We start from the raw sequence: 20,331 nt of genomic DNA on the forward strand, positions 1-20,331 counted from the left end.
TCTAAGCAGGAGAGCTGCTAGATCCATTTATGTGGGGCTCTTCCTTGTGTGTTCTACGTATGGGTCCCCTATGTTGTATGACTTGGCACTGACGGCGAAGGGCAGGCAGCTGCTCTACGCTTGTCAACGAATGGCTTTGTCTGCGTGTCTTCCTGTGTGTCGTACGGTCTCGACCAACGCCATGCAGGTATTGTTGGGTGTTCCTCCTCTTGATCTGGAGGTAGTCCGGCATGCCACGGCCTACAGGATTAGGAGGAGCGTACCTTTGCTGTATACTGATTTAGTAGCTGTTGATCAGGTGGAGGGATTAGGACCGCTTGCGGTCAAAAAGTTGTTAGATGAGAGTGTAACATCTAAGTGGCAGCTTAGATGGGATGAATGTGGGAAAGGTTGGGTCACGTATAAGTACGTTAGGAATGTGTCTGCCAGAGGAAGTTCCGTCGTGGACTTTGGACTTGAGATGGGCTTCCTCCTGACTAGGCATGGTAGCTTGAATGAGTTCCTCTACAAGCGCAACCTTGCCTCCAGTCAGGGTTGTGTTTTATGTGGGGCTGACTTGGAGGACTGGTTACATGTTCTCTGTGTCGGTCCAGCGTACAGTGACATCCGCAATCTAGACGACATGGGCGTTCACGTATTGAACGGTATCTTCGATGTTAGCCAGTGCCTTGCTAGCAGTGGGACGCTTAAACGCGCTAATGCATTCGCGAGTGCTGCCTTCCGACGAAGGAGGGAGCTCCTCGACGCTGCTTCGCTTGCAGTTGATGGGCGAATGGCCTAGTGGCCGTGGTGGACAGCCACCAGTTTTGTGTGTTTGGTGTTAGTGTTGTCTTGTGATGTCCTTTGTGTTGTGTTGTACGCAGAGCGGTAGGTTAAAGCGGCTGGTTAAAGGTTCCGTTGCGGTTCTCCGCCTCGGGCTGATTCCAGTTAACCCTTTGGGGAGTTCCGTCCCCACGTACTCGAGGAGGGCGATCAGACCCGAGTCTGCAAGGAACTCATCTGAATTGGCTCTGCCACGAAGCCTCATCGGAGGTTATCTGGTACCATGGGAACCGGGATGGCCCTCTGAGAGCATATGTTCCAGGAGAAATCCTGGAGGATGTGCTCTCGGGCCGGTTATTTGCGGTTGGCCCCCTAGTGGGAGTTTCATGGTGGTTGTGGTTATGCCTACATCGCGGGCAGAGCTCCTCGGAGTTCAAGCGTGGAGTTGCACTGTACAACTCGGGTGCCGTACCCCTTAGTTGCGGCAGAGGTGTTAGATAGGCCTCGCATCCACTGGTATGAATGCTGAGCCTGCACTCAGTATAAACCAGCACCGCTGTGCTTGCATGGCGGGGCTCCGATTGTAGTCCCAAAATCAATCCGTGTCCGAAGAGGACCGTGGGATTAAGTCTTCACGGCAGGTACTCACGTTAAACCCCCAGGACTTTCCCCCTCCCCTCCATCTTTAGACATAGATGGAGGCTAGAAGGTCAATCTCAAGCATATAAGGGAGCATCAGTGAGCTAGCAGCTGCCTAAATCGAAGGATAATTGAAATTATTTCCAGGAGTTATCAAGAATCACTGATACCAAGAGATGGCATGACAATGAGTTTTTATTTCGATAGGAATTTTGAAACAGATTGAAGTAGCAGGGCATACTGGGAGAACGTGGCAGTGACCTACGGCTTGGCGGACGCTGAGGTCATTTGTCCAAGAAAAACATACTTTAAGCCAAGAAGTAAGCACACTATTGTATTCATTTGTCCTCGAAAGGAAGTATAGGTGGCAGAACGGTGCTAATCTCACTGATAACAAAGAGGTTATTAAGGCACTTCGGAGCAACCAGGTGAACTCTAAACTGTCACGAAAATGTCTTAATGAACTGAATAAGTATGACTGATTCAATAATGTCTGGATGCTCTGGGTTCCTGGGCATATTAAACTAGAAGGTAATGTGACAGCGGATGAAATGGCCAGAAAAAGAGTAGGCACGCTAATATGCAGACTAGGGACCCTTTTGTAGAATCGGAGAGTGGTTCATGGCAACCGCGCTCAAAAACGATGAAGAACGGCTGAGAGAACTATACTGAGTGCATTTATCAGGAATGGTGAGGTCCAGAGTGCCGACGGGAAGATACGAGCCCAAGCGTCAGACGGATTGTTTTAACCTCTTCAAGAAGAGCCTCCGGATGGTAGTAGGAGTACTCACTGTGGGGAGAGTGGCTAAACATCCAGGTTGATGCATACCAGATGTCTGGTGAAATGGTTGAAAGTAGGAACATATTAAAATTCTTGTCGGTATAATAATAACTTGAATTTGTAATTTTGACTTTAGATGGCAACGTGAACAGTCCGGGTCGCTTCTTCAGGGAAGACCTAAGACTCCAGTTATCGGCATCCTACTCTTTGTTTGAACTGCACTTAGATACTAGTGCTCAGAGGTAGCGGCGAGGAAGACGGGGCTGCAATCCTGTCGGCCAAACCAAAACCAAGTGGCCGAGGAGAACCTCCATAGTGGTGGCATCGGGAGAGGCTGTACTCACTTTGGTTTGCCGGCCGTGATGCAGTAGGCGAATACTCCAAAGGCCTAATTTGGGCGATCAGATCCGAGTCTGCACGGGGACTCATCTGAAGTAGCAAATTGGTCACGAAACCTTACCAGGGGTATACTGGTACCATGGGAACCGGGACAGGTACCTTAGATACTCACTTGTCTTCGGTTTTGACAAATTTATAGTTTTTAGATATCTAAGTCGTATAGGAAATAATGGTTTGCGCTGGAGTCCTGCTCGTAGTTTTATATTGAGAAAGATTGGCCCAAACCGCAGGTTTATCAAGTTCAAATTAACACAGATTCATTTTCTTCTCATCGAAAATTTATCTATTGTTGAGTGGAAAGTTTTAATGTCATTATTTGTTTATATTTCACTTAGTGTTCCGATTACCAATTTTTCAAGGTATTGTAACCATATTTGCCTAGAAGTCGTCTGCACATATGGTTGGATGTAATAAATAAACTTTTTAGCACTTGGTTAGTAATTGATTGCGCGGGCCTCATGTCATAATCCGCTAAATGCAAATTTGTCTGGCATTATTCATTGAATTCGTCATGATTTCGGGACTTTTTTTCGAATATTTTATGCATAAATAAAAATGCATTGCTTGGGTAGAGGATGATCGCACCCGGAAAGTCTATAAGGGCAATATCTATGGTAGACGAGCAGACCCTGCCTAAGATGGAGCGATGGCGTAGGTCAGGACCCCAGACAGCTTTTAGGGATATCGAATTGGTGGACCTCGGCGCAAAACCGGGATGTCTGGAGTTCCTTATTAAGGCAGGCCTAGACCGGATACTGGTTGTTGCGCCGTTGATGATGATGAAGGAAAGTTGACTTTATTGAAGTGAAAATTCTTAAATTATTCTAATATCATCCTAAACCGTCCGATTCCGCACTTAAAATTTGTCTCCGTGTTTTTTAGCCTTTGCCCTCATTGTGCGTCTGAATCACATTTGCCACTTTGCGGTCCGAAGTCTGGTCTGGGGAAGTCAAGAGATGTTCTTGGAGTTGATCCTAACATTCTCGGTTCAGCACTTCAAGTTCTTCCCCGCTTTCTTCAGCCTTTGCCCTTCTTGTGCGTCTGAATCAGATTTGTCATTTCGCTTGGTAGGAAGTCTGGTCCGGAGGAAGTCGAGAGGTGTTCTTCAATTTAGCCACGAGGCAATCTCTTTACAGAGACGTTCTTAACGTTGAAACCAACGTTGTCACCGGTCACGACCTCGGCAAAGCTTCATGGTGCATTTCGACGGACTTACCTTCAGTGATGATATTGGCTGGGGTTTCAATTGGACCAACTGGTACTATTTCGACACCGCTTATCTGGTACACGTCCTGGAGTGTGAAACGAAGAGGATTCTCGGTGGGTGGCAAGATAGTTCAGTTCTTGTTGGTTGATGGTTCAAACATGTTGTCTTCGTGGCCTCCGGAGGTCGGGACGATTGGAACACCGGCTGGATTTTACCCGATCCTCATGATGTACGACAAGACTTCCTTCTTGAATTCCTCATAACAAGCCTCACTGTATGGTGGTTCAGAGGAGTCCCTCTTGTTGATGCCGACAATCAATTGCTTAACACCGAAAGTGAAGGCCAGCAAGGCGTGTTCAGTTCAGTACCGGTGGTAACAATGAACACGGAGCAGTCGTAGAGTGCGAGAGAAAAACAACACTACACTAGACTTTGGATTTAAGCGTTCGTTGAAGCGTCGATCTTGAAAAACGCCGGTTGTGGAGCGCCACTTTTTGGAAGTGAAATATATACTTTCATCATTTGGTTGATCCGAGGTATGAGGTTATCATTGATAATGATCAAGGTGGTTAATACAGCCAGGGCCTGTCGCCAGAAACTTTGTTTTCTTCTCTCAGTACCGTATTAGGCTTCAGTATCAGCCCAAAATTTCAGCGCTTAGTCAATAAACATTCGCTCCATTGGGGAATCAATCTAGAATAAGGGTTGCATTATTTTAGACTTAATTTGTGTTTAGTAGTGAAATAACTCCGTTGACTGCTATTATCATTGGAGAGAAGATGCCCTAGTTTTGAAAAAACAATATCATAACGGTTTCGCGCAATGAATAGGGACAAACCTTTCCCTATCGCGCAGAACTGTGAAGGAATGAGACAAGCTTCTTGAAAAATCCTGGCGTGTGCATATTATCCAAAATTGACATCCGTGACGCCTAAGTGCGGTTGACGGTGTTATGTCCCACATAGGGGTTCGGTACTTTTTCCATAAGGTACAAGATCAGTTACTGGCCAGCTCAAGTTCCATAAGTTCATACTGCCGCTTTCCCACTTGCGCGTATTTACCAAAAAGGGCGGTAGGGGTTTTTATACTACTTGTACGTCGAAAAAGGAAGTGTCCTCAATTTGTTTAGACTTAAACGAAAAAAATTCATGGTTACATTTGTACAAATGTATGTAAGTTATTTGTCAAGATAGTCGCCAATCATTTCAAGGCAGGTGGTGAGATGGCTGATAAATTTTCTGATGCCTCCTCCAAAAATTTTCCGTCTGTTCCTTGACCATCTTCCCCTTCATTTCTTCGATCGTCGGAAACTTTTTTTCATCCATGTCCACCATCAGGGAAGTGAACAGATATAATTTGAAGGCTTCAAGTTTGGGGAATGCAAGTCCAGAAATTGCTTTGTGGCGTTGGCCATGTGAGGTCTGGGACTGTCATACAGTAGGAAGCCTTCTTTTACAAAAATAGACAATGGTTTCGCCCAGGAGAGGGAGTTGCTTCACCTCTGCCCTGGAGTTCCGTCCCCACGTACTCGAGGATCAGATCCGAGTCGGCAAGGGACTCATCTGAAGTGGCTCTGCCACGAAGCCTCACCGGAAGTTATCTGGTACCATGGGAACCGTGATGGCCCTCTGATAGCATATGCTCCAGGAGGATTCCTGGAGGATGTGTTCTCGGCCCGGTTATTTGCGGTTGGCCCCCTAGTGGGAGTTTCATGGTGGTTGTGGTTATGCCTACATCGCGGGCAGCGCTCCTCGGAGCTCAAGCGCTGTACAACTCGGGTGCCGTACCCCTTAGTTGCGGCAGAGGTGTTAGATAGGCCTCGCATCCACTGGTATGAATGCTGAGCCTGCACTCAGTATAAACCAGGGCCGCTGTGCTTGCATGGCCGGGCTCTGATTGTGGTCCCAAAATCAATCCGTGTCCGAAGAGGACCGTGGGTTTATGCCTTCACGGCAGGTACTCACGTTAAACCCCCCAGGACTTTCACCTCTGCCCTGGAAGCAGCTGGATTGAAGTGGTTACTGGGTGTTGTTTTCACTCTTATATACAATTTATAACACTGGTATTAATTATATTCCAGACAAAACCCGCCTAGGCTGGCCGAGACAAGTCTAAATTTGTGTTTAGGAATGTGAGTGAGTTTTGAGTCCGCCATTCACTTGATGACAGACTGGGCAAAGAAACTTTCTTCCTCTGTTTCTGGCCCTGGAAAAAACTGTCGCCTATTGTCATAAAAGCTTGGTTTCTAGCCCAGAACGGAGGACTTTGGGTATGAGCTTCGCTTCGGGTTTTTTTGATTTACCAAAATTGCAGCTTGATCTCCTAGATTTCCTTGATTGATAGTGAATTTGAGGATGTTGAGTTACTCTCTCTCGCTCTCTCTTTCGGCGTTTCTTTCTATTGTCTTCGGTGGTTCTTACTTAGGTCTTTGTGTGCTTTATCTTTCAGATACTTCGATTTTGACGTTTGATTTTATGATGCACGCCTTCTTCGTTGAAAAGACGTTCTATGCTTAGGTATCCTTTTGGTCCTCTACTGGTTCTTGGAGTTGTAATATATCTGTCAGGACTAACGTATTGTAGTCGCTGGATGTTGACCACCGGATGTCTGCTGCTTCGCACCAATCACCCCCAGTACTGGACATTTGGATCTTCGTTACTTTTCCTTCCTTCCTTCGTCTATTGAAATAATAATTGGTTCGTCCTACGTTCCTTCTCATGTCCTGTAAAAAGCTGCTACCTAGGGCAACAATTTGCAGTGTACCTTCTCTCTTCAGAAGTCAAGCATTCTCCGACGGTAATCACGAAGAGGTGGGAGTAGGATATAGTGAGAGACCTAGAAAATTTTTCTCAGGACGTGCCCATTTAGAAGTAATACAAAGAAGGATAGAAATTCCAATGAGGTATAACTCTGACTGAAGAGAAGAATAAAAGGATCTAATCTAGAGGGCGTTGTAATATTGAGATAATCTTAGTATTTTCTGTTCACTCCTGAGTAGAGTATAGGACACTTTTCAAAACGAGAATGTGCTTCAATATCGTCATCTTCACGCCTAATGCTGTGCAAGTGATAAGCTCAAACAGAAGGACAAACATAAGTTGAACACAGAAATTCCTGGGATTCGAAACCAGAGCAACGAGACTGAGAGGCTAACGCTCCACCCCCACAATCATCGCAATTCGAGAATTCCCGGGGTAAGTATGTTATCACAAGCGAACCAGTCATTTATATGCGCGATTTTCAATAATGAATGCGAGTCGAAAGAGGGCTTGTTATCGATGGTTGCAACCAGGCCAGGCAGATTGCTTCAAGGGGCGATAGCTGAGTAGGATTTTGGGAACTGGAGAACGAGTGCGGGCAACACGGCTTGAAACCTCTAAGCTATTGAACAGCTTCGATCCTGCCCGAGTATAGGTTATTTGTTTTTTTTGCCGTCAATTTCATGGAGGAGCGTAGACCCTTGAAGGTAGCAAGGGGAATGCTATTTCTGGAAGGAAGAAAAGGCGTTGTAGTACCGGCATAACCGCGGGATTGAGGAGTGAAGGGGCTCCAAAAATGTCTGTACTACGTCTACTGCAGGAGGCGATATGAAATTTAATATGGGAGTTGGCAGAGCTGTCCGTCAGGCAATTAAAGAGTTGGAAAAGGTTCACATATCGAGGAAGATGCAGCGTTCTTACAATGAAGGAGGATTAAGGGTGCGAAGTCGGGAAGGATAGTCCACACGAGGAAAGTTCATTTTGAAAAGAGGGTCCAGGTGAATTCGCATTGTAAGGCCTCAAGAGCGCGACAGTCACTGTTGCAGAAGAGGGCCAAGACTGCATATTCAAGGTTATTTCTAACAAGGGAATTGAAAAGTGTTAAGGTGAGCTAGATTGAGGTAAAATCGGAGGAGGAGCGTAGGATAAAAGCAGACATTTCGGAAGCGCGATTGATGATGTCAATGAAGTGGGAATTGAAATGGAGTTTGTCATTGAAGATCACACCCAGGTCTTGAAAGGATGTCAGTAGTGATAGAGATTCTCCCGCAAGGTTGTTTGAAAAGAGTGTTGAGGAGGGCTTAAATGCTGCCTTTGCTGCCATTTAATGTCAGCATGTTAACCGTGCAAAAACGAATCGGAGTACCTAGGTTGGACTGCAAGAGTGCACTGTCCAGCGGAGATGAAACAGAGGCAAATTATTTATGCAAAAACGGGCGGTGAGAATGAACGGGAGGCCATTTATAAAAAATAGCAATAGAAGATGGCCAAGTATTGAACCTTGGGGAACACCAGAAGAAGTAGAGGAGTTACAATGAAAAGAAACTGCAGCAATGGCGTGATAGGTAGAAGGAGCGCTTGCTGATTGAGGAGGGAAAATTAAATCAAGATAGTTTGGAGAGGAGAATATTGTAGTTGACAGTATCAAAGGCTTTGGGAAAATCGGGGTAAATAGAGTGAATCTCATGTCGTGAATTAAGGCATTGCGCAATGAAGCTGATAAAAATCAAAAGGTTTGAAGTAAAAGTTCGATGTTTCACGAAACTGCTTTTTCACTATGAGGTGAGTGGAGGACGTGATTAGCCAGTTGTTGACATGTCTCCCAAGGATTTTGGAGAAAGAGGAAAGAAGAGAGATGGGGCAGTAGTTCACAGTTAGAGTCGGACCTCTGCTTTTGAAGCTCAAGATAATAAAGACCTCTTTCGAAAAATGAGGCAAGTAGCATTCTTGGAGACTTTTGAGTATACACAGATGGAGAGAAATGTAGGTTACGAAGCCTATCGGTACCAGGTCCGACTTTCGCTTCTAGACCACCATTCAGACACCTAATTAAGTAAAAGGCAAGGAGAGAAATAGTGGTCGATTCGGAGCAGTCTCTACTTAGAGGAGGCGTAAAGAACGTAGTGGATGGGGATGATAATACAGAAAAGAGGAAAAAATAGAATAGGTCCTAGGATTGTTATTATTATTCTGTTAAGGGAAAGTCGCACCGCGTCCTTGAAGAACTATTGTGCCCCTTTTACTGGTTGTAGTGTACTTGTTGATCATAGTATCTCAAGCAGGTCAGTAACCGTTAGGAACTTTAGTATGTTCCCCACTTCCAGAAGTTTCAGCTTTGCATCTGGTATTAAGTGTTCTCCCAGATGTATCGACCTACTTTGCACAAGTGCCGGACACTGTCCCAGGACGTGCATAGAGGTTTCGTCCTCCTCCTCACAGAACCTGCAGGCAGTGTCCGTAGATATCCCTGGCTTACCTAGGTGGTAGTTCAGCCGACAATGACCAGTGAGAATTCCCACTATGATTCGGAGGTTCTTTTTGGTGAGGTTTAAGCAATCCTTTGTGCGCATGGGTTCGTATCCCCCAATAAGCACCCTGGACTGCTCCATCCCTGGTAGGCCCGCCCAATATAGTTCCCTCAACCGTTTCTCTTCGTTTCTTAGATTCATAGCCATGAAACCGTTTCCGATTCCACAGAAGGGTTCTGGCCCGTGTAAAGGCATCCCTGCACTCTTCTTGGCTAGTTCATCCGCTGCCTCATTGCCTTCCAGCCCAGCATGGCCTGGAACCCAAAGTATCCAGACCTTGTTGGACGAGTCTCTCAAGGCATTCCCATACCAGTTTAGAGTTCATCTGGTTGGACCTAAGTGCCTTGATCGCTGCTTGGCTATCGGTGAGAATAGCTATGTTCTGCCCCCTGTAGTTCCTTTGCAGATTAAAGGAGGCACATTTGTCGATGGCGTAAATTTCCGCCTGGAATATGCTAGTGTACCTGCCCATTGGCTCAAAGTACATTTTCCTTGGACCAATGACACCGGCACCCGCTCCCTCTGCTGTGAGGGATCCGTCAGTGTACCAAGTAATCAGTTGCTGGTTTAAGCCGTATGTCGCAGCCGCGCTCCCCCCTTGTTACTCCAACGTATTTCAAACTTCTTATCGAAGTGAAACCTCGTTGTCATGTTGTCCCTCGGTATCAGTAATTCGGGATACCGCCTAGAAAGGATATCAATCTTCCTTCGATTTAGGCAGCTCCCCGCCTCACTCATGCTACCGGCCATCCTGAATATTGATCTCCTTGCCTGCATCTGTATGTGTAGATGGAGAGGGGTTAATCCCAGAAGGACATCCAGGGATGCCGTTGGACATGTCCTCATTGCCCCACTGATACACACGCAAGCCAGCCTTTGGAGCTTATGTAATTCACTGGCTTGTGTGCTGAGTTGGGTTCTTTCTGCCCAGATTACCGCTCCATAGGTAATCATTGGTCTTACTATTGCAGTATATATCCAAAGTAGTATCTTCGGGCTGCAACCCCATTTTTTTCCTGCTATGGATCTGCAAGTCATCAGAGCCCTCGTGGCTTTCCGACAAGTGTTTCCGACAAGTGTTTCCGACATGTGTCTTCCAGAGTAATTTTTGGTCTAGCGTGATTCCCAAATAGGGGATTGTTGTAGGGAGTTGTTATTGGAGTCAGCAAATTCGATGAAAGAAGGAAAAAATTGGGTGGGGTTACGGGAATGGCGAGTGTGGGACCAAACATGATTTTAAGTCACCGTTAACAAGGGCTCCTGTTATGTCTCTTTTCCGCGTACTTGTCTGCACTCTTACCCAACTTGATTTATCACGGAGATCCATGAAAACATCCGAATGAAGAATGCAGTGCGGAAAAAGTATCTGGCATCTAAGAATGACGCCAACCTTGCTCATTTCTGAAGTCTGTGAGTTAAATCTTGTCAAAGATACTTGACCCACGCCCATCAAGTGTTTGGGTAAGCATGCAGACAGAAGGAAAGGAAATCGGAAAGGACATTGTTAAAATGATTAAGAGTTTGATCACACGTTGAGTTAGTCAATACATTATGATAGTTGATTGATGTTAAAACTGAGTTGAGACCGTCAAAGTTAGGTTTACGGTTTAACTTCCGTAAGCTGATTTCCGAGGGTTTTATGGAGTCTGAATGAAAGAGTTCCACTTAGAATTCAACGGGAATTGATAAGTATCGATCTTGATTGGGAATGTGGAAATAGGTATTGAGAGGTGGCGCTCGGGGAGATCGGAAAGGAAGAGATCGAGGGTGCGGAGTTTTTTGTGGGGGGGGGGGGGAGGGGTAGAAGGGGTTGTTGCAAGGAACTGGAAAGCTAAGATGATTAGACTAGTTGAGTATAAGGAGATTAAAATCTCCGCAAAGGAAGAAAAGGACGAAGGGAACTTAATAGCGAGGAGTTTCGACAAATTGTTTTTGGAGAGGCTTAGGAGGCTAGTATTACTGGGCCAGTTGACTATGAGTAGATGAAATCTCTGTAGAGGATGAAGGAAAGGAAGGGTGACGTCACAGTTAGTAGTTCAAAGAAACTACCAAACAAAGAAGTATACATAAAAATCAATAAACAGGCGGGGAAACATGTAGAGAAGGAAATACATAAGGGAAGCAATGAGGATAATAAGGGTTCGGTGCGGAAGGTACGCTTGATTGCAACCACTGCCTCCTCCACTTTGTTGTTTGCAAGAAGGATTGGCAGTTCGGGGACTACCTTAAACCCAGGAATACTAGGCTCAGTTATTAATATACGTCAGATAGATACTGATTATTTTGTCCACTTAAATTGTTTAATAGCCATACTAGGTCGCAGTAGCGCAATTTACATATAGTATGGCGAACCATGAGCTATTATTGACGCAATTTGCAAACAGCTGCGTAGACACTTTCAGTTGAATAAATGCGGTGAATACGGGCTTGGTATAATTTTGATTATTGAGCATATTTGTTGATTTTATTGGAATTGTTGAAGTAGTGCTCGAGCTACTTCAAAAATTCCAGTAAAATACGTGGATTGAGGACAAGAATGGAATAAGATGGTATTATGACGGGAGACAGATGGTGATTTTCTTAGTACAGGTAGTTCCAGAGACAGGCTGTAAAGTCGTAGACGATATGAGAGGGTCTATTTGGGGCGATCAAAAGAGAGGCGGGAAAGGCAGTGTTTTGGTACTTTTACTTGCGTAGAAGAATTAATATTGAAGATGTTGGGACCTAACAACTTCGCACGGGTGTCTAGGAAGTTGAAAAAATCGCAAGATGGTATTTACCTCCCCCCCCCCCCCCCATAGCCACTGCAGTCCAAAGGCTTTGGTCCCGGTAATCCTGGTTCCGTTCAAACAGGAAATAAGACTAAAAGTAGAATAATGCATACATAATTTTTAGTTGCACACAAAAGGAACAATTATGCAAACAAAGATCTTTACGTAAGAAAACAACAAATGAATTGTTAATGATCAGATTTGTAACTTGTAACTTATTTTGCATACAGGAAACATTAAATTTAAATTTGAGGGAATTTAATTTTGTGGGTCGCAACCTCTGTTATCTCTGCTTTGAGGAAGACTAATGTTGTTGGACGAAACTACGTACGTTTCCCCAATTGCCTTGTTTGTTTTAAATAATTTTAGAACAATTTCCCATCTCACGTGGCCTTCCATTTTTGCATCTTTACAAAACGATCATTCGCAGCAATACCGGCAACAACGGAGCGTTCAAAGCTCGTGGCCACCCAATTCACCTTGGGTGCTGGTCCAAAGGAGTATTTTTAAGAGATGTCTTAATAATTTCTTTTTACCGCGTATTGCGTATATTTATTTCCGTTGATGCGACTAAATTTGCATCTGGCTTGCGTATAAAAGAGACTTGAATCGCGGCAATATCAATTGTGTTTGATCAATACCAGACAGACGATGTTCATTTATTGGGTTTGTAGCCGATATAAATAGTCACATTTAGTACCTACTTGTCTGGTACTAGTTGTACTAAAATAAACACAATTCTAAGCAAAACAATTATCGATTTTCGCATCTGCTAGAGTTGGATTTGCCGCTTGTGTGGTGAAATGAAATGCCGGCATCGAAAGCAAGAAAAAGGATACATATACAAACGAAAATAAATATATTTAAAGAAAGAAGCTCACTAATGAGAGAAACCATTCCAAATGCCATGCCATTTATATTTTTTCCCCGAAGAATATATTTTTTGACTGGGCAATGGATGCTCAGTTGAACATTAAACGCGAGATAGTGTGGTTTCTTATTTGAAGTCGTTTGCGGTCGTTGGTCGCGCCTCTAAGGGCGACAGTTGCGACATCTGCCCTGATCCTGCTTCAAGGATACACAGTCTATATACGTGTTCCAGAATCCAAAATCGGTTTATCTTATGTGGAAAAGTTCCTTGAAGTTTCCGCTGAAACTCGATTCGATGTGGCAGACGTAGATGTATTTCGAACGATGGAAATGGTGTTATGAGATCTTAGTACAAATTCATAAAGACGTCCAGTATTAATTAATTCATTTAATTCAATATAAATACCCCTTTGAGTGATATTTCCATGAAATTGGAATGGAATAAAAGTTCAAATTTATTTAATGCTTCCAATAATGACGATAGTGTTCCTTTACTTGGTTTAGTTGTGGTTTTTCGTAGTTGGTTTGCTTCGTGTCAAAAACTCATCCCATGGTAGCATTTTTTGCTGGTATTAAACCCTATTTCAGCAAGTTTGCGATGATTGTGTTTCGTCCAACGCACTCAAAGGAACCCGGTTGGAAAGAGGAATGCACAAAGTACGTGTCAAATGGTTGTGAAAATAATTTTGCATTTTTTCTAGCTTCGTTAAAAATAGCGACGGAACTAGTTTTTACTGACTATTTACGTATTATACTGATAGCACCTGCCGTTGTTTCTCTTTCTCACACAGAACAGAAGTAAAAACGTAGACTTTTTTTACCCTGACTTTTATATATTTTTGTGTATTTGTATTCTTATCTTACTTACTTTTAATTTAAGCGTTTACTTTACATTAAATTATACAACCGTACTGCTTAATTAATTATAGAACAATTCCTTCAAGTGGTACAATTCGTGGCGTATTTATAACCGATGCCACTTGTTCTAACTCTAGAACTGGACTGACTCAGCGGGTTTTTTTTTTTTTTCAAAAATCATTTATTTAAAAACCAGTGACTTACATTAAATACATATCGTTTGTTTCTTATTACTAGCCTAAATGTAGCTTATGTGTCATAATTAAATATTTAAAAAAAAAACGGGTGGCTATTACATTGTTTGGCCTGCCCGACCTTCTCTGACATTACTTTTTACTGTGTATTTACTTTACACATAGATCTTGACAATTCATGATTAAAAAAAACTGGACATATATTTGAAAAAAACTGCGCCTGCACCTAGAGCGCGAGAAGGCTTATTTACTTACTTATTCTAACTTAATCTAATCTAATAAATAATACTTAAATCTAATTCTTATAACTAATGTTTTTATAGCGCTCACAATTTCGCGCTTAACCTCTGTGCACCCCTACCAGGTAAGGAGTGTCGAAGAGAGAGACAATGGCGGGTTTTAATGCAGAGCTCACAATTTGGCAAGGCGTTAAGAATGTGGCCAATCGGGTGGAGTTACCCTCCAGATAAAGTTGCCTCATGAGTGGATTGGGGTGATTCTCCGTTCTTTCGAAGAATCTTTCTAACAGGTTGAGAGCGAACTGTCAAAGAGGTTTAACTTTTGCTCGCCTGTACACTTCGGCGTTGCGGCCGCACTTCTTGGTTTTCCAATTGTACGACAAGCCGACGCAGTGTCTCAAAATTTTACGCTCGAAGGACTCGCACTTCTTCATAGCTTTGGTCGAGCAAGAGATCCATGTAGGGGCTCCGTAGCAAAGAATCGGTCTTATGAGGACTTTGTATAGGGTCAGTTTAGATTTAGTGCAAAGTCCTACTCTTTTACTCTGCTGAGAACAAGATTAAGGTGGGGGTCGAATCGTAGGTGTTCATGAAATAGCATTCCCAGGTATTTCATTTGTTGTGAACTGTTTACTACGGTATTCCCGATGCGTAGCTTTAAGCGTTTAGCTTTTCTGTGGATAGATCTAGATCCGAAGTATCTGGATTTTCTCCGAAGAGTAATAACCTGTGTTTTAGCCTCGTTGATTTTTATCCCCCAGGTCTGGTAGTACTTGCAGAGATCTGTTAAGTAGTTCTCAATAGCATTAGTTGCCTTACCCGGTCGGAGGCTCGACGAGAAGATAAGCGTGTCGTCAGCGAACTGTAATAGTTCTGTGCCGCTCTCTGGGATTGGAGCGTCGGCCGTGAAAATGTTGTAGAGTGTAGGTCCTGAAATGGATCCCTGCGGTACTCCAGAAGTGACCGGTAGGAGATCGGAATAATCATTTCTCACGCTGACGTAAAAATGCCTATCTTCGAAGAAACTTATTATAAGTCTGATCACCGGGATAGGGAAATCAAGGCTGATTAATTTGAAGATAAGTCCGTTGACCCACATGGAATCAAATGCCTTTTCGAAGTCTAATGCACACACTACTGTGGGCTTGTTATTGCCGTTAAGTCTGCTACTCACTGAATCGTGAAGGTAGCTTAGTGCGTGTTGGGTCCCGTGCTTTGTCCGGAACCCGAATTGATGGTTCGGAATAATGTTTTTCCGATCGCAATGTTGGACTAATCCCACTGTCCATACTTTTTCGAAGAGCTTGCCCAAGTTGGAAAGGAGAGAGACGGGCCTGAAGTTTTGTGGTTCGTGGGAGCCGCCTTTTTTTTAATGGCGATTATTTTTGCTACTTTCCAAGTAGTGGGAAAGTAACCATTATTGATGCAGTTGTTGAAGACTGCAAGAAGGAACTTCATTGATGCCCTAGGGAGGTTTTTGATGACAATATTTGCTATGTCATCTGGTCCAGTTGATTTTTTGCCGTTAAGGCTTTTAGTGATGGCTGCGAGCTGTGATAAGCTCAAAAAGGTTTTTGGGTCATTTGGTTTGCAGGATGGGTTAAAGGTGGAGAAGGTAGTTAGTTTGAGTGAATGCTCATGAAGAAAGTCTTTGATTTTCGTGTCTACAATCGAACTGACGACTCAGCTGTTACTAGGTGAAGGAGAGTTTAGTTGATTTAGGAAAGACTCCGCGAGTATTTGAGCTTTCCTAGCGTCACTGCCGATGTTTTCATTGTTCTTGGTAAGAACGAAGTTTTTGGATCTGTTGCGGCCTGTCAGCCTATTTATATGTACAAACATATTAGATCCGGGTTTCACATCTGCTAGCTTGCGAGTGAGTTCCTTGCTACGGAATTGTTCCACCATTTGACGGATTAATGTACTAAGGCAGTTAATCCGCGAAATTAACACTTCATATTCCGTGTTAGTTCTGTTGCCATTTTTGTGGAAGTTTCGCTTGAGATTTCTGCGCCAGATTTTTCTGACTTTCAGGTGTTTCATTATCTCGTGCGGCAGTTTATTGAACTGAATCTCATCGATTTTGAGGAGCTTTGTGTTTCTGCGTGTAGCAGAGTTGATGGCATCAGTAGCCAAGATGATGGCCTCATCGATTTCTTTGTCCGTTAGATTTTGCGAGACAGTGATCTTTTTCAGGTTTAGCTGTGGTGCTAATTCTGCCCTGAATTTATCCCAGTTAGTATGAACGAATGATCTTATTGCGCTGGGTACTCGCTTTCGAGTTGAGAGTTTAAGGAAAGTATAAGTTCAACTGCGAAGTGATCGGACATCCCTGGTAAAGTTTTGCACGTTAACACCTGCAGTGTGAGAGTGGCGTCTGCGGACATTAGAAAATAGTCAAGTATTGACTGACTTGCAGGCCTTGTGGGTGTGTCTGGCAAGATCATCTCAAGCTGGTTTAATGGACTTTGATTATGGATCCATTTTTCGAGGGCAACCCCATTTCGGTTTTTTGCCAAATCGCCCCAGGAAGTGTGCCGTGAGTTAAAGTCCCCACCAAAAATTAGGTATTTAGATTTAGACTGGAGATCGCTCAAGATTTGTAAGTCTTGGCCCAGTTGTTCAGAGGGAGAGTTATATTTTATGTAGACTGCATCTATTAAGATGCGTCTATTGTCGTTAGTTTTAACTAAGGCCGCTGCCGCGGAACAGGTCTGCAGGTTTTTTATGGAGACTTCCTCAAATGCATAGTCTTTTCTGACTAAAAGGGCGGAACCGCTGTTGGTGTCGTCCCGGATAATGTTATATCCGGTAAAATTAACGTTGTGCCTGCTTTTTAAATGTGTCTCTGAAACACAGAAGAAGTCTGCTTTCAGGGAATCGACCATCTCTTGTGCGGTGGCACGTTGGGCGTGTGAGACCAAGGAGGCGGAGTTAAATGTGACGAATTTTAACTCCATAAACTCATCAAAAGTTGGATAGTGGCAAATTGTCGCTGTTCATTTGTTTGGGCCGAAGCGAGAGTTTCGACCAAGTTTTGGAACGCCAATTTGTTGCCTTGAGGGACTTGAGGGCCTGTAGTTCTAGGAATAGTGTTCCTAGTTGTTTGGGTAAGAGGAGTTTGGGGGGCTGCAGCTCTAGGGAGAGTATTCCTAGCTGCTTGAGCGTAAGAAACGCCCGGTTTGGTCAAGCTTTGTGACATCTGAGTCACCGCCTGTTTGGCATTCTTGGTCTCGGCATTTTTTTTCGCCCTGCCAGCTTCTCTTCTGGCAACCATGTCCTTGTATGCCGGGCATCCGCGATAGTTGGCGGGGTGTCCGGCCTGGCCGCAATTGCAGCAAGTTGGTTTGTCTGCGGTGGGATTTGAGCATTCCCCTCGCACATGGGTTTTCGTGCACCTCACGCACCGGTGTACGATGGAGCAATTGATGGCGATATGCCCGAAGTTTTGGCAGTTGTAGCACTGCACTTCTTGAAACGGCTTGACTTTCTCAAGCGAAATTTTCTGGTGAAGGATATATTTCACCTTAAATGCTTCGTTTAGATCTTGTTCTGGCTCGAAAGTAGCCATGAACAGCCCCGATTGCGACTTCAATGGAAGTGCCGGGTTCAGGCTGTGGGCCAGTTTGTCGGCTCGTGTGAGTAGATTTGAAACACTTTTCAACTTTAGGTGCGGATACTCTTCGTTGAGTTCGCGCATTATGTCAGCCGGCTCAGTCTCTCTATGAAGACCACGGATGACCAAGGACTGAGTCCTTAAAGCCGGAGGGGTACTGGTCGTGGCATGCAGTCCCTTTTCCTTAATAAGGTTGAAGATCGCTGCATGATTCTCAAGACTTTGAGCAAAACTCAGCGGGTGGACCGCCGGCCCTTTTATACCCCATGGAACATTCCAGAACGGCATGCAAACATGTTACTAGAAAAGTACTTTGACAAGATCTCCTTTCTTAGAGTCATCTGTTTACAATTATCCTAACTAAATATTCGCCCTACTGTTATACAATTTTTGTGTCCTGGCTAATTGTCTTTACTAGGATTTACATTGACGCCACACATAATTTTCCAAAGTGATTTTCACAGTATATAGACAGTTTCGAGTTTTCGCACAGAACAAATTTCTAAAATGTTTATCCTTAAAGAGAAAAGACAAATATTATTTTGGATTGTAAGATGGATTCTCGTCGTTTTTTTCCCTGAAAATGTTTTATTTAAACAAAACGTTTTTTTCGTGTTAGAGTATATGACATGATGACGAATAGGCAAAGGTATAACAGGCCCAAAGTCCACAGAATACAGCAGATACTGCAGAATCCTTAATTAGAATTTTTTAGAGCCCAGTTTCAGTGATATTTACAATCTAAGGTCGCCTGATCTGCACAGGTCATGAGAATTTTCGAGTTACATCACTGAAGAGCTGAAGTTAAATTTTGTCAACCATAAGAGTACCGCTTCGGGAAGGCTTTAATCAGCAGAATGCTTGTGGATGAACAAATAACGAAAAGTCGAAAAGTTTAGATAATTTTGAAAACTTAGGTCCCCCAGTATATAAGGGCAGTTCTAAAGAACGAACCGATTGATCGTGCGGCTTGTTTCTTTGCCATTCAATTGGGTCGAGTCCTTTGGCACTTCGTCCCCTTACAGATCCTGAATAAAGTCACCCGTATTACTCCTCTAGCATTTAAAACTTGCACCATCAGGATGGACCTTATAGCCTGGAATATACTTGCGACAAAAAGGATATTCATTGAACAAAGTGTGTAACGAAAGAAAAGTAAAAAAAGTAAATGTTTTGACCGCGTATCCCGAGCTGAGTTGCAAAATTGAATGCTGAAATGGCGAAGCAAATTTTCTTCAAATAATTGTAGTAAAATGAAAGAATGTGGAAAAAAAAGAATGTAAAGGAAAAAGCAAAATGGCTAAAAGGTTCAAATTTCCAAATCCAGCAAACCACCACTGACAACAGTTAACGAAATAGTTCAGGTGCTCCTTGAAACTCAACCTAGCATTGATCATTACTCTCAGGTATCCAATGATCGATTTGGAAACGACTCCGTGATTATTAACCCGGATTTTGCCGGTATTACGTTTCCTGTGTTTGGTAATAAGGATTGCTTCAGTTTATGCTTTGTTGACATAAGTGGTTTCACTTCCATAAAGTTCCACGTTCTCGGAGCACTTCGCAACTGCTACCATCATCAGATTGTCTGCAAAACCGACCAGCGTTACTTTCTTTAGCACACGAAGAGCAAGTACTCCGTGATGCATTATGTTTCATACCAGGGGCCCAAAAAAGCCTTGGGAACACCTGCAGTCACAATATTTTTCGCTTCGTCATCCGTCTCGTATCAAAAAAGTCTCTCAGTGAGGTAGCTTTCGATTATCCGAGCTAAGTGGCCAGGGACATCCAGTTTAGAAGGGTGCCTTCACGACAGTTGGCCGAGTTAAAGATATTCCTGACATCTAGCGCCACCACCGCGCAGCACTTGCCATCGGCCGATGCCTGTCGAGCTAGATCTAGGATCGTTGGCATTGCATCAACCGTAGAACACGCGCTCCAAAACCCATACTGCTAGTTCAATGAACAGAAGCAAGCTGTTGTATATCACCCTTTCTAACATCTTCCCTTCTTCTTCCTCATTGGCGAGGCAAGCCAAATCGGCCCTTGGCCCCGAGGATAGACTTCCTCCAACCATCTTGATCCTTCGATCGCGTCTTTCAGTTCGAAAATTTCAGCAGCTTTTTACTGGCCTCGTCTACTGAGTCCCCCCACCATTTGCGTGGCTCGCCTGCTGGGCGGCGTCCTTCGGGTGTTTCTCGAATACCCTGTTAGGTATTCGGTATTGTCGTCCATCCTTTCTATGTGACTGGACCACTGCAATTTTCGCAGTGTTACCACCACCGATGCTGCTGGGTCTTCATAGAGCTGGTACAACTCATGGTTGTATATAATTCGCCAATCAGCTCCATCTTTTACCGGTCCAAGTATTCAGTGTAGAACTTTCTTCGGATGTGCGGCGTTAGATCTCCACGCTTCACAGCGCAAATTAGGAGCTTATTTTTCCTGTGCACCCTTTTACTTTTCATTACCCGTAGGATTGAATTATATGATTTGTGAGTCATCATTATTCGTCGTCGAACTCCGTCCTTTTCATTACCATTCTTCGCTATGTTTACTCCTAGGTACACAAAGTTGTCTAGGCTTGTGCCCACTTCTTGCGCTGCTTCATTTGGCTGTAGGAACGCTTGCTTGGCGTCTGGAATTGAGCATGCTATGATCTTTATGTCGTCAGTGAATCCCACTATTTGCGAAGATTTGAATATCAA

The 20,331-nt window shown here is 43.9% G+C and overlaps 1 protein-coding gene across 3 annotated transcripts in view; it reads left to right on the top strand.

Moving 5' to 3' along the window:
- LOC119658632 (G protein-activated inward rectifier potassium channel 3) overlaps nt 1-20,331 on the top strand; it is a 263,585-nt gene that overhangs the window by 198,646 nt on the left and 44,608 nt on the right. The window contains exon 1 of one of the 3 annotated variants that reach the window (XM_038066157.1): nt 12,830-13,373. The exons of the other annotated variants lie outside the window; for them this stretch is intronic. Coding sequence (XP_037922085.1) covers nt 13,267-13,373 — 107 coding nt within the window. The 5' untranslated portion in view covers nt 12,830-13,266. Of the gene's footprint in view, nt 1-12,829; nt 13,374-20,331 lie in introns of those variants that run through there. 3 annotated transcript variants of the gene reach the window in all.

This window comes from Hermetia illucens, chromosome 6 (assembly GCF_905115235.1).
Source record: "Hermetia illucens chromosome 6, iHerIll2.2.curated.20191125, whole genome shotgun sequence".
Classification (NCBI taxonomy): Eukaryota; Metazoa; Arthropoda; class Insecta; order Diptera; family Stratiomyidae; genus Hermetia; species Hermetia illucens.